Source organism: Octopus sinensis, linkage group LG28 (assembly GCF_006345805.1).
Source record: "Octopus sinensis linkage group LG28, ASM634580v1, whole genome shotgun sequence".
NCBI lineage: Eukaryota > Metazoa > Mollusca > Cephalopoda > Octopoda > Octopodidae > Octopus > Octopus sinensis.
This window is the reverse complement of record NC_043024.1, coordinates 1,907,654-1,926,759: the sequence shown is the minus strand read 5'-3', so window position 1 is coordinate 1,926,759 and position 19,106 is coordinate 1,907,654. Positions and strand designations below refer to the sequence as shown.

Below are 19,106 nucleotides of genomic sequence, written 5' to 3'. Positions count from 1 at the left end.
GGTCTCTTTTGCTGAACCGCTAGATTACGGGGACGATGTCAAGCGATGTTGTGGGGACAAACACACACACACCAACATATACACACACATACATATATATATATATATACACATATACGACAGGCTTCTTTCAGTTTCCGTCTACCAAATCCACTCACAAGGCATTGGTCGGCCTGGGGCTATAGCAGAAGATACTTGGCCAAGATGCCACGCAGTGAGACTGAACCCAGAACCATGTGGTTCGTAAGCAAGCTACTTACCACACAGCCACTCCTACGCCTATATATATATAGAGAGAGAGATCTCGTTAATGATACCTAACGATCACTATGAAAGTGACCATGCTTTACCAGTAAGCAACCAGGTGCAAACCATTCATTTTATTATCTATATCAATATATATATATATATTTTTTGGACAGGAATTTGGCAGCACCACTTCTAGCCGAACAATTATTCTGTACTGATGAGGGAAATAACCCAGAAATCACGATACACAGATATTGTTTTTGGCTGAGTGGAGGGGTGCTAGATTCCCTTGTTTGAAAATGTAAGGGCATAGATCGTGTCGTATAGCCAGCTGGAGACAATGTCTCCTGGGGCTAAATTACAGCAACATTCGTCCTAAACCAGGACTGCCGTGCTATGTTGGCAAACAATCTTTACTCCAAAGTACTGTTGCTGAATATCTCTTGTTATAAGATTTACAAAAATTAATTTTCTAATATAATGTATGTATGTATAAAATAACGAAAGTGACTCAATGCAATATAAACCCCCAAAAGAAAAATTCATTTGTCACTAATAGTGACTGAGGGTGTATCACTAGATACAAGAATCAAAGACCCTTATAGCCACAAAAAGCTCATTGTCTCTCTCTTTATATATATATGCACACACATACATACGTGGTAATGGCTTTGTGTTCAGACTGTCCAGATGTAGCCTCTCACACCTCTCTCACAATATGCTGCAAAAAGTTTATAACCATACCATTGAAATCTTGAAGCTTTGAGATAATTCATGGTTAATTCCAAACAATGTGAATAGATAAGCTTTACATTTCACAGAATAATCTTAATGCCGAAGGATTAAAGAAGTTAGCTCACTCAAATATGCATTCATATGTGTCTCTATGATTAAAGGTCTGGGCTTGTGTGTGTATGCGCAGAGGTGGCTGTGTGGTAAGTAGCTTGCTTACCAACCACATGGTTCCGGGTTCAGTCCCTCTGCGTGGCACCTTGGGCAAGTGTGTTTTTTACTATAGCCTCTTGGGCAAATGTCTTCTACTATAGCCTCAGGCCGACCAATGCCTTGTGAGTGGATTTGGTAGGCAGAAACTGAAAGAAGCCCGTCGTATATATGTATGTTTGTGTGTCTGTGTTTGTCCCCTCAACATCGCTTAACAACCGATGCTGGTGTGTTTACGTCTTTGTAACTTAGCGGTTCGGCAAAAGAGACCGATAGAATAATTACTAGGCTTATAAAGAATAAATCCCAGGGTCAATTTGCTCGATTAAAGGCGGTGCTCCAGCATGGCCTCAGTCAAATGACTGAAACAAGTAAAAGAAAAAGATTAAATCTACGGCATTAGGTTGTTTGATCGTTTTGTGCTTTTCTGGTAATTAAAGAATTTTTTCTTCTTTTTTTTTTATCTTTTCTTAGACTATAGTACAAGAAGAGGACACACAGCCGCTAACAGGTATGTTTACAATTCCAAGTACCCTAAAATTAATGCCAGTCCAATCAGCCAGGTATGACCACCCATGCAGACAAATTTCTTCAAACAACCACATTTCTACTATAACTACTACTACTGCTGCTACTACTACTACTTCATGATAAAAAGCACTCAGCCCATGTTAAACAGTGATGATAATACTCTGTTACTCGTTTCAGTCATTTGACTGTGGCCATGCTGGAGCACCGCCTTTAGTCGAGCAAATCGACTCCAGGGCTTATTCTTTGTAAGCCCAGTACTTATTCTATCGGTCTCTTTTGCCGAACCGCTCAGTTACGGGGACATAAACACACCAGCTTCGGTTGTAAAGCAATGTTGGGGGAACAGACACACAAACATATACACACACATATATATATACATATACATATATACGACGAGCTTCTTTCAGTTTCCATCTACCAAATCCACTCACAAGGCTTTGGTTGGCCCAAGGCTATAGTAGAAGACACTTGCCCAAGGTGCCATGCAGTGGGACTGAACCCGGAACCATGTGGTTGGTTATCAAGCTACTTACCACACAGCCAGTCCTGCACCTAATGATAATTATCTTGATGTAAAAGATTGGCCACAGCATATATTCTGCTCCTTACCACATATTTGCTTAATTCAAAACTATTTCCCTTATGTGCATCTCTGATCACAAGCAGGGGAACATTATAGCCATGTGTTGAGAGGAATTCTTTAGGGGTTTGAATAATTCACCTCTGGAAACATGGGCGTTTCATTCATCATCTTTAAACAAACCTTATTCGGGGACCTTTTGTGCAGGATGGGTTACTCGACTTGCAGAAAATTCTGACGGGGCCCCACCTGCAAGGTCATGTTTTGTTTATCTTGATATGAAGTCACCATGTGGCATGCATACGGTTGTGATGCATGTTCCTGGTCTACCCTTATCAGATGGGTAGTCATGATGGGTATATTGGGTTTCATATATTTGTTCCCCAGCATCACTATGAAGGTGTATGCTCCTCTCTTACTCAGTAATAATAATTAATGGACCCAGTACTAATTAGAAAGAAAATTACTGACAAATTCCCCAGAGATCTCATTATCCTCATCATTGTTTTACTTTTCTCCGTTTGTATGGGTCGGACAGAATTTGTTGATAATAGGGCTGATCCAGTTTGAGGTGACCCAGGGCTAAACAACAGCATAGTTCCTGAGGTATACTCTCTTTACTCTTTTACTTGTTTCAGTCATTTGACTGCAGCCATGCTGGAGCACCGCCTTTAATCGAGCAACTCGTCCCCGGGACTTATTCTTTGTAAGCCCAGTACTTATTCTATCGGTCTCTTTTTGCCGAACCGCTAAGTGACGGGGACGTAAACACACCAGCATCAGTTGTCAAGCAATGCTAGGGGGACAAACACAGACACACACACACATACATATATATATATATATATATATATATATATCCCTCTCTCTCTTTCGGAGAGGCACAAGCACCTACACGCACATATACACACACGGCAGTAACTTCCACCTACCGAATCCAATCACAAAGCTCCGGTCAGCTCGGGGCTATAGTGGAAGACACATACCCAGAGTGCCATGCAGTGGGACTGAACCCGAAACCATGTAGTTGGGAAGCAAGCTCCCTAACCACACAGCCATGCATATAAAATATATGCATACATACATACATATATGTACGTACCTACATCTACATGTATATATACATGCATATATATATATATATAATATATATATATATATATATATATATATATATATATACATATATACGACAGGCTTCTTTCAGTTTCCGTCTACCAAATCCACTCACAAGGCATTGGTCGGCCCGGGGCTATAGCAGAAGACACTTGCCCAAGATGCCACGCAGTGGGACTGAACCCGGAACCATGTGGTTGGTTAGCAAGCTACTTACCACACAGCCACTCCTACATATATATACATATATATATATACGACGGGCTTCTTTCAGTTTCCGTCTACCAAATCCACTCACAAGGCTTTGGTCGGCCCGGGGCTATAGCAGAAGACACTTGCCCAAGATGCCATGCAGTGGGACTGAACCCGGAACCATGTGGTTGGTTAGCAAGCTACTTACCACACAGCCACTCCTGTTAGCATAGTTCTTTTGTAAGATTAAGGTGCTCAGCTTCTGAACACCATAATCTTTAAAGTATATTGGGTGCTTTGCTTCATGGCATTTGCCTTGTACCTTGGAAGACGAAGGGCCTGAGATGGCCCTTATAACTGAGGGAGGGCACATAAACGTAATTGTTAAATGTAGTGGCCAGACAACTATGCCTTTCTCTCTCTCTCTTTTTGTCACTACCATATAAAGAGAAAAGACCTAAAACATTTGAATTTATGTGTCCACCTTAGCCTTGAAGGTCCACCTTGACACCACATCACCATGTTGTTTTGCAGGGATACTTCTTAACCCCACAATTATGCTTTTGCTCAAATTAGATTTTCTGTTGCTTAACTCATACCTATGATGACCTTCACTAGCTACCCCTAATTCTGAATTTCACCTGAACTGTTTATTAATGTCACTTATATTTTACAGAACCAATCATTGCTCCTATCAAAAGGAAGAAATTTTCTGTGGCGGAACAGGACTTTGTTGAGACAGTTTACAATATGGAGTGAGTGTATTTAGGATATTTTTTTCTATACTTAAAATAATTACCCTTTGTTTTAGGTGGTTTCTACAGAGATGATGATCTACTCCTAGGAAGCTGCAACATACCAAAAGACTGGCAAATTTCGGAAAGAATTACTAAAAAAATCTTTTAGAAAAAATTATGCATGTTAGATTATAGGAAAAGCAATTGAAATTAATGGATTATTTACTATTGAAATATTTGAATGTTTTTCTGTATTTATGAGAACGTTTCAGTGTAAAATTATTTCTATAATTTAATAATAGTAATTTACAAGTAATTATATAATACATTTCCTGTTAGATTTTTGGCTGATCTGATGGACACACCCGACCTGATAAGGAACGTAACCCTCTGTGGACACCTACACCATGGCAAGGTAAGATCACCTATCAAAAGTTGTTGTGTTTCATTGGGGTTGGTGAAGAGGTTACCAAGATAGACCACATAGCCACTCCTGCACCTATAGCTGTTTATTGATGACAAAAATGATGGTTCTGATTTGTTGTTTTCTCTGTATTCCTTTCTCTGCAGACTTCCTTCATTGATTGTTTAATGGAACAGACACATCCTGGCCTCCAACGGGTTGACGATAACGATGTAAGTTTATGCCTTTTACTGCCCTTATAATGTAGCACTCCTTCTCTCTCTCTCTTTCTCTCTCTAGATGCTTAACTGTGTAGTGATATTTCTTAATATATCTCTCATCCCTACCTCCACTCTCTTTCTCTCTCTCCTGATGTGTTGTGGACAGTAATCTGTCGACTATTGTATTACACACCCCCCTCTGCGATAGGTGATAATTTACAAAATAGAAATAGTACTGTACTGTATATTTTTAAAAAATTATTTTTATGATTTGTATATATTTATTCTATTATAAATGCAAAACAACACCACAGAGGAATCAACGTAAGCTTAATAAATTGTGATATGGCGAGGGATTACTTTATTTCATACCTCCAAGTTTTGAATAAAAATCTTCCACCAAACCTTAGTTACAATTTATGTTTGTAACACTAGCTTAATGATAACTAAGTTATTTTACTAAATTCTTTGTTATATTTAAAGTAATTGAAAGAAACACAGAGCACCTCAAAATAAATACAGTAATGAAAGGGTTAACTTAACTTGAAACATTTGACTGACCAAAAAAGTCGTCTTCAAAGCTTTCCAGATTTTGTATTGTGTTGCAGAATATATTATTATTGTTTGATTTGGTTTTTTTAATGTTGTTATAATATTACTGTTTTGTTCTTCTCCCCCACAATTTCTGTTCTGATCATCGTTATTATGACCAGCTTCGTTACACTGACACATTGCTGACTGAAATTGAGGTGAGTTGGATCTTTTTTTCCCTTTTGTGTGTGTCTGTGTGAGTATGCATATATGTGTGTGAGTAGATATACACTCTGACCCATGGTAGCAGCATCTGTCAGATTCCCAGCTATGGACCAATTATCACGTCACCGAATTGCCTCCAGAACAAGGTCACTCACAAACACCCCAGCAGATCCAGGGTAGGTGGGGCTCCTTCAGCTCTTTAGCTGCTCATCTAAGAGCAGGTAACCCTATACAGCTCCTGCATCATAATAACCCTTTCTACTATAGGCCAGAAATTCCAGACTGGTTCTTAATTTATTAACCCTGAAGGGATGAAAGACAAAGTCAACCTCTGTCGGAATTTGAACTCAGAACATAGAGACGAGCAAAATACCTCTAAGCATTTCGTCCAGTGCGCTAATGATTCTGCCAGTTTGCCGCCTTATCCTGGGTTTTTGGCACCTGCTGCTTCAGACCAGTGCAAGTTTAAAGAGTGAGAGAGTGGGACTGTCTTTGAACAAACTGAACACATTGTAAGAATATCCATTTTACAAGTTCAGTGAACCATGACACCTGCACTATCACCATTACACTTTCTTCATAGGTCCAGTTACGAGGCAGTGGGAACAGGTATGTGTGTGTGTACATATATATATATATATATATGGCACGTAAAAAACACCATTCGAGCATGGTCATTACAGTGTGCCGTCTGCCTGGCTCCCGTGCCGGTGGTACATTAAAAGCACCCACTACACTCACGGAGTGGTTGACGTTAGGAAGGGCATCCAACTGTAGAAACCTTGCCAGATCAGATTGGAGATGGTGCAGCCTTTCTGGCTTGCCAGTCCTCAGTCAAACCATCCAACCCATGCCATCATGGAAAACGGACATTAAATGATTATTATTATTGGTTTTGACATCCACAGGCTTTAATAATTATGAAGAAAATGTGAAGTCTCCAAATATCCAAGGCACCTTCAATTCAGTTTGTGTGCCTGTCCTCACCTGTGGTCATAAATGTTGGTTAATGACTAGAGGAGTACAATCTTGAATACAAGTGATTGAAATAGGGTTCCTCTGAAGGATCTCTGGGGTAACGTTACTTGACAGGGTGCAAAGCTCAGAAATCAGGGAGTCTCTCCAGGTCGAGCCACTAGGACTCCATATTTGAGCGGTCACAGTTCTGGTATAACAGAAAAGCGATTAGAATGTTACAGGAAAGAATTGCAAGACAGATTCTTCAAGCTGGGCCCACCAGTAGGAGACATAAGGGTAGATTAAAAATCAGATGGTATGGATAATTCCTGTAGCACCAGTTTGGTCATGCTTGGGGATCCAACCAGAAAGTGTAATGTTACTCAATGGGGAGCATAGCTCAGAAATCAGGGAGTCTCTCCAGGTTGAACTGCTACATCTTCACATTGAGGGGTCACAGTTCCGGTATGACAGACATGTGGTTACAATGTCACAGGAAAGAATAGCAAGACAGATGCTTCAAGACAACCCAGTCGAGAGATCTAGGGGTAAAATAATATCCATAGCCTCAGTTGGTCATCCTTGGGATTTCAGCCAGAAAGTGTAATGATAATTGTTGTGATAGGACCCTATGGAGAAGGTGCTCAGGGACTCTATCCCTACAACTCTCCAAGGAATAGCAGGCAGAGAAAGTGGTTTGATGGATGGATGTAAGATCTCAGCTCTAATTAATATGTAATTTTTAATTAACAATGAAAAATACTAATCCTCTGAATTTCACAATCCCGTTGCAGAGAGGGGTCAGCATCAAAAGCACACCGGTCACTCTTGTTATGCAGGACACCAGGAACAAATCCTATTTGTTGAATGTCTTTGATACCCCAGGTAAGGAACGTTACCAGGCTTGTAACACTGTCTTGTTTTTATTTTGTTTTTTTTACCTTTTCCACTGTAAACAAATTTATAAAGTTTGTTTATTATGTATCTTTCCTCAGGTCATGTGAACTTTTCTGATGAGGTGTCTTCTGCTTTCCGGCTTAGCGATGGAGCTGTCATCTTCATTGATGCTGCAGAGGGGGTAGGTGGATTCTTTGTTCTACCAGCTTTTGATTGTCTTTTTTGTAATCCTCCTAATCCTAAAACCGGGAGCTGTTTATATACAGGTGTGTCTCTGGATGCTTGTGTGTATACGTGTCTCTTTTACTTGTTTCAGTCAATTGACTGCGGCCATGCTGGAGCACCGCCTTTAGTCGAGCAAATCGACCCCGGGACTTATTCTTTGTAAGCCCAGTACTTATTTTATTGGTCTCTTTTGCCAAACCGCTAAGTGACGGGGACGTAAACACATCAGCATCGGTTGTCAAGCAATGCTAAGGAGACAAACACAGACACACAAACACGCACACACACATATACATATATACGACAGGCTTCTTTCAGTTTCCGTCTACCAAATCCACTCACAAGGTATTGGTCGGCCCGGGACTATAGTAGAAGACACTTGCCCAAGGTGCTATGCAGTGGGACTGAACCCGGAACCATGTGGTTGGTAAACAAGCTACTTACCACACAGCCACTCCTGCGCCTATGTACATTGTTTTTATATAAATACACACACACATATATATATACAAATATCTGACTATATTATTCAGCTGAAGTTTTCGATGAAGAACATGTCTGATGCTAGTGTCGTGCAACTGGCCTCCATGCTGATAACATGTAAAGAGCACCTTTCGATTGGTCGGTCCCACGGAGGCTGAGTTCCTTTCAAGTGTTGGGCCACACGGAATCAATGACTGGGACCTTTGCTTGAGAAGAAAACCCATCAAACCTAGCAAAATCACAGTCATGGCAGAGATTGGTGTCACACAAATGACACAAAAGTATTTGTATTAATTAATTCCGTGCCGGTGGCACTTAAAAAGCACCAACTGATTGTGACCGTTGCCAGCCTCCCCTAGCACGTAAAAGCACCCATTACACTTTCAAGCTGGTTGGTATTAGGAAGGGCATCCAGCCGTAGAAAACCATGCCAAAATCAGACTGGAGTTTGGTGCTGCCTTCCAGCTTACCAGCTCTGGTCAAATCGTCCAATCCATGCCAGCATGGACAACGGATGTTAAATGATGATGGACATCCTAGTTCCATAAAACTGGCATTACTCGAATATCGCAGTATTGTGTGTTCCAATGCAACATCCACTTTTGGTGAATGTCTTACCTTTTTATATATATACATGTGTATATATATATATGTCTCGTGTGTACTGTTGGCGATTTTTTTTTCCTCTGTCTTCCCTTCTCTGGATCTTTCCTTCTCCTATGTTTCTGACGACGAGCTGCGCTCGAAACGTCAAACCCTCCTTCTTCCCTTCTTTCCTGAGCATCCAATAATGCTTTATTTGTTCCACATGTGTGTATCTTTCTGTCGAAGAGCGTAGGCTTGAAACGTTAAAGACTTGTTCTGTTTCTATTCCTGAGCGCCATACTAATACATTTGTTTGTTTATACTCCACCTGCCTTCGTCTGTTGTTTATTTTTGTAATGTATGTATATATACATACATAATGTATGTATATATACATACACACATATATATATATATATATACATATGTATATATATTAAATGTTGTTTCAGGTGATGCTTAACACGGAGAGACTGATCAAGCATGCTGTCCAAGAGCGACTCTCCGTCTGTGTCTGTATCAACAAAATTGACCGACTGATGCAGGAATTGAAACTGCCACCCACAGATGCCTATTATAAACTGCGTCACATCTTGGAGGAAGTGAACACTATTATAAGGTAAGCACCTTCGTTGTGTGAAGGCTCATGGCTCAGTGGTTAGAGCATCGGATTCACAATCACGAGGTAGCAAGTTCGATTCCCAGACCGGGCTGTGTGTTCTGATCTTGAGCAAGACTCTTTATTTCTCAGCATGCTAACGATTCTACCAGTTCGATGGCTTAATGATGGGTTATTACCTCTGCCAAGGAAGGAGGTTATGTTTTCATCAGTGTTGGTTTGTCTGTCTGTGTGGAAAATAACTCAAAAAATTGTTTTTTGAAAGGCGGCGAGCTGGCAGAACCGTTAGCATGCTGGGCGAAATGCTTAGCGGTATTTCGTCTGCCGTTACATTCTGAGTTCAAATTCCACCGAGGTCGACTTTGCCTTTCACCCTTTCGGGGTCGATTAAATAAGTACCAGTTACGCACTGGGGTTGATGTAATAGATTTAATCCCTTTGTCTATCCTTGTTTGTCCTCTCTATGTTTAGTCCCTTGAGGGTAGTAAAGAAATAGGTATTTCATCTCCCGTTACGTTCTGAGTTCAAATTCCGCCGAGGTCGACTTTGCCTTTCATCCATTCGGGGTCGATTAAATAAGTACCAGTTAAGCACTGTGATCCGGGAATTTTTATGGATTCTTGAAGGATTTTTCATACAGGTGGTAATTTCCCATATATTTGTACATTGGTTGGATGACGCTTCCACGAGAGATTTTGAGCTCTCATAAGGAGCCGAGGTCGATTTTGCCTTTCACCCTTTCGGGGTTGATTAAATAAGTACCAGTTACGCACTGGGGTCGATATAATCGACTTAATCCCTTTGTCTATCCTTGTTTGTCCTCTCTATGTTTAGCCCCCTGTGGGTAATAAAGAAATAATAACTCAAAAAGTTGTGAACGGTATTTAATGGTAACATTGGTAATGACACAAGGAACAGATGATGAAATTTTGGTAGTGATCCGGGAATTTTTATGGATTCTTGAAGGAATTTTCATTTGTTATATTTACTTTACATGAAGTATTACAGTGTTACGTTGTTTGAAGTCTTTCTCTGATTATCTCCCTTGAAAACACGTTCATGGTTTTCACGTAACCTATGGTGCTTCCAAAGTTTTATTTTCGTTTCTCTATTAGTAATTTTACTCACGTATCCATCTTACTAGAACCTGATGGATGAAGAGATCAAACTACATAAACGGCAGTGAAACAGTTCAGAAATTAAATGACACTAACATATTCAAGGGTTGCTAAAAACAGCAGCAGCAGAGGAGGTGCAATGGCCCAGTGGTTAGGGCAGCGGACTCGTGGTCGGAGGATCGCAGTTTCGATTCCCAGACCGGGCGTTGTGTGTGTTTATTGAGCGAGAACACCTAAAGCTCCACGAGGCTCCAGCAGGGGAGGTGGCGACCCTGTTGTACTCTTTCGCCCCAACTTTCTCTCACTCTTTCTTCCTGTTTCTTGTACCCCGACTTCCTACGCAACCGCTGAGCCTGGATGCGCGTTCATCCATCCGTCGATGCTCTCGGTGTCAGGGGTGCCTGACCTGCTTTCTCTTCTGCGGGTCTTACGAATAGCAAATGACCACGTTTCGGACTTCTCCTGAGGCGCGATCTTGCGAGCTCTGGGATGAAGACCGCTTCGTTCAACAAACAAACAAACAAACAAAGCAGCAGAGGAGGAGGCAGTGGTTGCAACAACTGATGCTGGACCCTTGAGGGATGATTGATACTATACTGACCACAGGGTGATGTAAAGTAGGTAGGTAGGTTTAGGTTGGTATGGTTAGGGTTAGATTTTTTTTTCGTAACTCATATGGCTGTGTTATTTTTCTTTTACCCCCGCCAAGGAGGTTATGTTTTTGCCGGCGTTGGTTTGGGAATTGGGCGATTTTCAGCATGCGTGTATATAAGGGTGGAAATGAGCTGCTTGGCGGAGGTCTGCGCTCTCCGAGTGCTTTTCTAGTTCTAAATGTGATGTGGCCTGATTCTGGAAACTTCTACTCTCTGTTATTTCAGTATGTACACAGACGACCAGGAAAACCACATGGTGTCCCCGATTCTTGGAAACGTGTGCTTCGCCAGTTCCTATTACAGATATTGTTTCACACTGAAGTCCTTTGCAAAGATCTACGCTGATACTTATGGTAAGTCAATCGGGTTTTGGTCCCTTGGTTCCTCTGCTCTGATTTTGGCTCCGTGTGTCCACACAGGGGTTCTTCCGATGATGGGACACAGCTTTACATGCAAATAGTTAGAACTGGAACCAGTACATTTATTAAGTGTGGCTGTGTGTTCAGAAGCTTGCTTCCCAATCGCAAGGTTCTGGGTTCAGTCCCACTGCATGACACCTTGGTCAAGTGTCTTCTACTACAGCCTCGGGCCGACCAAAGCCTTGTGAGTGGATTTGGTAAACGGAAATTGAAAGAAGCCCGTTGTATATATGTGTGTGTGTGTCTGTGTTTGTCTTATAACCACATATATATATCATCATCATCGTTTAACGTCCGTTTTCCATGCTAGCATCGGTTGGACGGTTCAACTGGGGTCTGTGAAGCCAGAAGGCTGCATCAGGCCCAGTCTGATCTGGCAGTGTTTCTACAGCTGGATGCCCTTCCTAACGCCAACCACTCCGCGAGTGTAGTGGGTGCTTTTTACGTGCCACCCGCACAGGAGCTAGACGGAGCTGGCAAACGGAGGCCAGTCGGGGCGGCACTGGCAACGGCCACGATCGGATGGTTCGCTTACTTGTCACCGGCACTGGTATCACAGCCGCAATTTCCATTCATGTTGATCGACTTCGATTTTGGTTCTGCTTTCTGATATCTGATTTGATTTGGTTTGATTTGATTTTGATTTTCACTAACCGATGTTGGTGTGTTTATGTTCCCATAACTCATATATATAGTTGATCACATATATATATATAATCTTCTTATTGTTCTTCTAATTCTTCCCAGGTGGCATCAACATCAAAGAATTTGCTCGTCGTCTTTGGGGTGACATTTATTTCAACAGCAAAACGTAAGTTTTTTTTTCATTTATTTATTCATATATTCGTTTTCTCTAGATTTCATTTACACCATTTTAGAAATTACTATATCCTCCACCACCACCATATTAAGACTGAACCTGCCACCACCACCACACAAAGCTACTGGGCCATACTACTCTATGCCATGCCCCACTCCACTGAACCATCTCTCATCTGTTTAACCCATTACCTTCATTCTCTACTCTTCACACCCCTACCCTTCAATGCCCCCTAGTCATCATCTTGCCTCCCAGACCCATCAGTACTCTTCTTTCTACATACCAGACGTTTTCTATAAAAGTAGTTAAGTAGAACTCAACAGCTGTTTCGAGAAGTCCAGAGATACATTATAATATTCTCTCCTCTGATCTTCCTGTTCTCTCTCTTCAGTCGACGCTTCACCAAGAAACCCCCCCACAGTACATCCCAAAGAAGTTTTGTGGAATTCATCCTGGAACCAATGTACAAGATATTTGCTCAGGTAAGTTGATATTCTTTCACTGGTGCCAGTCAGTGTACCCGTGGTCATGCTGGGGCATTATTTTCATCTTCAAGGATTATAATCAATAAAATTAATGCCTATATTTTGTCATAACTCCTTAGCATTCAGATTACTCTGTTCAACACCATACTTATTTATTCTGGAGATTGTAGTCAAGATACCTGTGCAGGTGACGTGTAAAAAGCACCGTCCAAACATGGCAGATGCCAGTACCACCTGAATGGCGTGTGTGTCAGTGACACGTAAAAGCACCATCCAATCGTGGCCGTTTGCCAGCCTCATCTGGCCCCTGCGCCGGTGGCACATAAAAAACAACTGGTTGGTGTTAGGAAGGGCATCCAGCTGTAGAAACATTGCCAGATCAGACTGGAGCATGTTGCAGCCTCCTGGCTTCCCAGATCCTCGGTCGAACCGTCCAACCCATGCTAGCATGGAAAACGGACGCTAAACGGTGATGATGATGTTCTGAATTAATCTTGCATTATCTCATAGCTTTGAGATTTTGATGATGTGATTGTTAATTTTTAGAATGACATTGTATGATGTGTGGGAAAGGCTGGATCTGGCCAGTATGAACATAAAATGGGTAGAATATTTTGGCTAGATATCAGTGTCGTCGTCATCAGTTTATGTCCATTTTCCATGCTGGCATGGGTCGGACAGTTTGACCAGGGTTAGCAAACTGGTGAATTGCACCAGATTCCAGTCTGATTCGACATGGTTCCCACAGCTGGATGCCCCTTCCTAACGCCAACCACTTTACAGAGTGCGCTGGGTGCTTTTTACATGGCACCAGCACAGTCGAAACATCCAGTAGTTTGTTTTAGATAATTTTCTGACTGTCATGTTCAGTTAAGACGTTTATTTTTGATTTGAAGGAAATTTGGCTGCTGTTTCTAACAAGTCGAAACATCCATTAGTAGTTTTGTTGCTGTGAATTTGTCCCTTCCTCTTCCTTCATACTCTTCCATTCTTCCCAAAACTTTATCTTTATAATTCCGATGCCTTCTTTCCATTCCCAGATTGTCGGTGATGTCGACGAGAATCTTCCCAGTGTCTGCGAGGAACTCGGTATCAGCCTGACAAAGGAGGAGCGAAAGATCAATGTCCGTCCCCTGCTGAGGGTGGTGATGAAGCGGTTCTTTGGAGAATTTATTGGTGAGTCGGAAGGCAGCATTTCCAAAAAATCCTGAGTCTTGCTGCTCCATACATTTGTGTGTGTGTGTGTGTTAGGCTGGTGTGGAACAGCGAATCCCCAACTGGGGCTCATATGGCCCTTGTTGGGGTTTGTATAACCCTTGTTGGGGATCCATATAAAATTTAGTTGTTCTGCTTCGGGTTGACAATCATGAGGTAGTGAGTTCGATTCCTGGTCTGGGCTGTGTGTTGTGTTCTTGAACAAGACACTTTATTTCATGTTGCTCCAGTTCACTCAGCTGTAGAAATGAGTTGCGATGTCACAGGTGCCAAGCTGTATCATGGCCTTTGGATAACATCAGTGGCGTGGAGAGGGGAGGCTGGTATGCATGGGCGACTGCTGGTCTTCCCTAAACAACCTTGCCCGGACTTGTGCCTCAGAAAGGAACTTTTTACATGCAATTCCATGGTCATTCATGACCAAAAGGGATCTTTACCCTATATATATGGCCAGATAACCGAAGAGATGGTGTTGTGGATTTCCACCTCGGCATCTGAAACTCGGAGTTTTATCTTGACTATCGAGTAAATGTAACTTATTATTTTATATATATATATATGTATATATATATATATATATATATATATATAATATATATATATATATATGGTGGTTGTCTACTCCTTATGCAGAGTTTGACCACTTCCTGTACCTACACCATAGCACCATTATGGCATCTGATGTGGCTTTTCAAACCAGACAATGTTCTGAAAAGACAGCCACATAGATTGTCAGGTCCCTCTTGAGTGCTACTGGTAACATGTAATCCAGTACAACCTGTTGCATGCTCGGGTCGTTGGCGACTAAACTGGCAACCCCACCGGGCTTGCTTGGTAAGGAGGGTGTTGTTGGACACCCTGCAGGATGAAAAATAGGACCCGTCAAAGGGCGGACGAAGTCCTGAACAGTCAATGGCCATCCAACAAAATGTCTCTCACCATGATAGATCATTAGCCACTACACATTTTTTTCTCTCCTTGTTTTTCTTCTGTGTCCCTTTCTGTAGAAGAGCGTAGGCTCGAATCGTAAAAGACTTTTTCTATTCCTGAGCGTTATACTAATACATCTGTTTGTTTTGTACACCACCTGTCTTCGTCTTTTGTTTATATATATATATATATATATATATATATATGTGTGTGTGTGTGTGTGTGTGTGTGTGTATTTATATCTATATTTATATGTATTTATATTTATATTTAAATAACGAGGCAGATAAATTGAATATTAATTTAATTAACATCAATTTATCCTCTAGAATTTTCCTCTAGAGAACATTCTTTTCTTTGTAGTTTAATCGTAGGTGATCTACTTCTAGCATATGGCTGACCACATAGTGGCTTGCCCTCCAATTATACATAAATATATTTATATATATATATATATATATATACATGCACATGTATGCACACACAAACACTAGCCAGAATCTCTAACGAATGCCTTACTGCCCTTTACATTGCAGGTTTCACAGATATGTGTGTAGAACACATCCCCTCCCCTGCTGCCAATGCCCACACCAAAGTGGAGCATATGTACACGGGGCCGATGGACTCTGAGCTGGCTGAATCAATGGTACAGTGTGACTCCCAGGTAACTAGATCTTTTTTTTTTCTGTTTTACTCCATCACCTCTTGCACCACTACCCTCTGACCTTCCATTTATCCCTGTTCACTATTCCTGTAGGGCTTTTGAGGGAAGGGTCCTCAAGCGCCTCTACTGTTACACTTTTCGGATGGATCCCCAAATGCTACTAACTGAGACTATCTTTTATCTTTCAATTGTTTTATTCAATAGACCAGCCATGCTGGGGCACTGCTTTGAATTTTTAGTCAAATGAATTGACCCCAGGACCTTATTTTTAAGCCTGGTACTTGTTCTATCGGTCTCTTTTGCCAGATCACTAAGTTACAGGGATGCAAACATACCAACACCAACATCGGTTGTCAAGTGGGTGGGGTGGCAAACAAGGACACACACACACACATATATATATGAGCATTCCATTGGTTATGGCAGCAAGGGTCCCAAGTGATAATGATCAATGGAACAGCTTGCTCCTGAAATTAACATGCAAGTGGCTGAGTACTCCACAGACACGTGTACCCTTAACGTAGTTCTCAAGGTGATTCAGCATGACACAGAGTGTGGCAAGGCTGGTCCTTTGAAATACAGGTACTACTCTCTTTTGCCAGCTGAGTGGACTGGAGCAATGTGAAATAAAGTGTCTTGCTTAAGGACACAATGTGTTACCGGGAATTGAACTCACGACCTTACAATCATGAGCCGAATGCCCCTAACCACTGAGCCACACGTGTTCATATGTGTGCGAGTGTGTGTATAAATATATGCAGCACACACATTGGGCTTCTTTCAGCTTCTAGAACCAGTCAGCTCAGCTGGTAAAGATGAGTAATTCTGTGACAGACCGGCATCCTGACCAAGGAGGATTATATATATATATATGTAATCAAAATAAGCAACAAGGATATCCAAGGTAGTGTAGTACAATCGTTTCATGCTACTTCATTTTATTAAACAATGTAAGTATTACATCAGTTTTAAAATTTAGACCACTCGTCAGCCACATGGAATTTGTACTGCACTAACATTGGATATCCTTGTTGCTTATTTTGATTATAATCACCCCATTTGGTTTATATGGATAATACCATACCAAATTCTGGTGCCTTTAACTTAAGTACCATATTCGTCTGAATCTAAATTTTGCTGAACTTACAATAGTATATATATATATATATATATATTTATATATATATACTCTCTTTACTCTTTTACTCGTTTCAGTCATTTGACTGCGGCCATGTTGGAGCACCGCCTTTAGTCGAGTAAATCGACCCCAGGACTTATTCTTTGTAAGCCCAGTACTTATTCTATCAGTCTCTTTTGCCGAACCGCTAAGTGACGGGGACGTAAACACACCAGCATCGGTTGTCAAGCAAACACAGACACACACACATACATATATATATACATATATACGACAGGCTTCTTTCAGTTTCCGTGTACCAAATCCACTCACAAGGCATTGGTCGGCCTGAGGCTATAGCAGAAGACACTTGCCCAAGATGCCACGCAGTGGGACTGAACCCGGAACCATGTGGTTGGTTAGCAAGCTACTTACCACACAGCCACTCCTGCGCCTATATATATATATCATCATCATCGTTTAGCGTTCGCTTTCCATGCTGGCATGGGTTGGATGGTTCAGCTGGTGTCTGGGAAGCCAGGAGGCTGCACCAGGCTCCAGTCTGATCTGGCAGTGTTTCTACAGCTGGATGCCCTTCCTAATGCCAAGATATATATATATATATATGAATGCTAGGGAAACTGGAAAATCAGCTCCATGTTCCTTACGGGGCAATGTATACTAACTGAATCCACTCAGAAGACATTTACTCAAGGTGCCCTGCAGTGCGATTGAACCTGAAACCAGATCAGTGTGTGTCTGTGTTTGCATCCCTGTAACTTAGCGGTCCGGCCAAAGAGGCCCGACAGAATAAGGAGTAGGCTTAAAAAATTGGTAGGGGCTTCTCACATATATACTCCCCCCTACTTTTCTTTCTTTGCTCTCTGAATGAAATGAATCTCTAACTCACTGCTATTTGTTTTTTTTTTTGTTTTTTTTGTACCCCACCCCCTGCAGGGTCCATTGATGATACACACGACCAAACTCTACCCGACGCCACCCGATGCCACCAGCTTCCACGTCCTGGGACGTATCATGAGTGGGATGCTGCATGCCAACCAAGAAGTGCGAATCCTAGGTGAAAACTACTCCTTGCAGGATGAAGAGGATTCTCGTCCTGGGATGGTTGGGCGATTGTGGATTGCCGAGGCGAGGTCAGTGTCATTTCGAGACAGCCTGGGGGCTCCGGGCATGTTAGGGGACACTTGAAATAACTTGCATAGAATTAGTTCTTTTTTCTTGTTTCTGTCATTTAGACTGTGGCCATGCTGGGGCACCGCCTTGTGGAATTTTGGTCAAATGAATCGACCCTGGTGCTTATTCTATCAGTCTCTTTTGCTGAACTGCTAAGTCCATTGCTCTTGACCTTCTCAGCTCCTGTCAAACCGTCTGGCCTATGGACATTAAACGATGGTGCTAACAATGCTGGTCTTTTGTTTTTTACTTGGGTCAGTCATTAGACCGTGGCCATGCTGGGGCACCACCTTCAGGAATTTCAGTCGAACAAATTGACCCCAGTATTTATTTTTCTTTCTAAGCCCGGTGCTTATTCTATCTGTCTCTTTTTGCTGAACCGCTAAGTTACAGGAACGTAAACACCAACAGCAGCTGTCAAATGCTACTGAGACAAACACACACACACACATATATATGTATCACATGATCAACTAGGCTATCAGATGTTACACATCACTGGTCACAGTGTGCTTTTGCATTGTTTTAGCCTTCAATCGACGTCACCCCGCTGGCCAGGCATGCAGGCCAACATTCCCCCCTCTGATCGAAAGGGATCTGGAGCAACATGCAATGAAGTGTTTTGCTCAAGGACACAATTCCCATCCAATCAGGGAATCGAACCCGCGATCTTGAGTACAACAGCCTAACACACCCTCACACGCACATATCTGTATGTATAGGACGGGCTTCTTTCAGTTTCCATCTGCTGCCAAATCCACTCACACGGTTTTGTCAGCTGAAGGCCATAGTAGAAGACACTTAGGCGGCGAGCTGGCAGAATCATTAGCACACCGGGCGAAATGCTCAGCAGTATTTTGTCTGCCGCTACGTCCTGAGTTCAAATTCCACCGAAGTCGACTATGCCTTTCATCCTTTCAGGGTCGATAAATTAAGTACCAGTTACGCACTGGGGTCGATGTAATCGAATTAATCCGTTTGTCTGTCCTTGTTTG

The 19,106-nt window shown here is 41.9% G+C and overlaps 1 protein-coding gene across 1 annotated transcript in view; it reads left to right on the top strand.

Moving 5' to 3' along the window:
* LOC115225762 (116 kDa U5 small nuclear ribonucleoprotein component-like) overlaps positions 1-19,106 on the top strand; it is a 36,300-nt gene that overhangs the window by 4,045 nt on the left and 13,149 nt on the right. Inside the window, 14 exon segments of the mRNA XM_029796707.2 lie at positions 1,666-1,702; positions 4,290-4,368; positions 4,690-4,765; positions 4,921-4,986; positions 5,688-5,723; positions 7,482-7,572; positions 7,683-7,765; positions 9,330-9,496; positions 11,493-11,620; positions 12,434-12,497; positions 12,898-12,988; positions 14,032-14,167; positions 15,673-15,800; positions 17,875-18,071. Coding sequence (XP_029652567.1) covers positions 1,666-1,702; positions 4,290-4,368; positions 4,690-4,765; positions 4,921-4,986; positions 5,688-5,723; positions 7,482-7,572; positions 7,683-7,765; positions 9,330-9,496; positions 11,493-11,620; positions 12,434-12,497; positions 12,898-12,988; positions 14,032-14,167; positions 15,673-15,800; positions 17,875-18,071 — 1,379 coding nt within the window.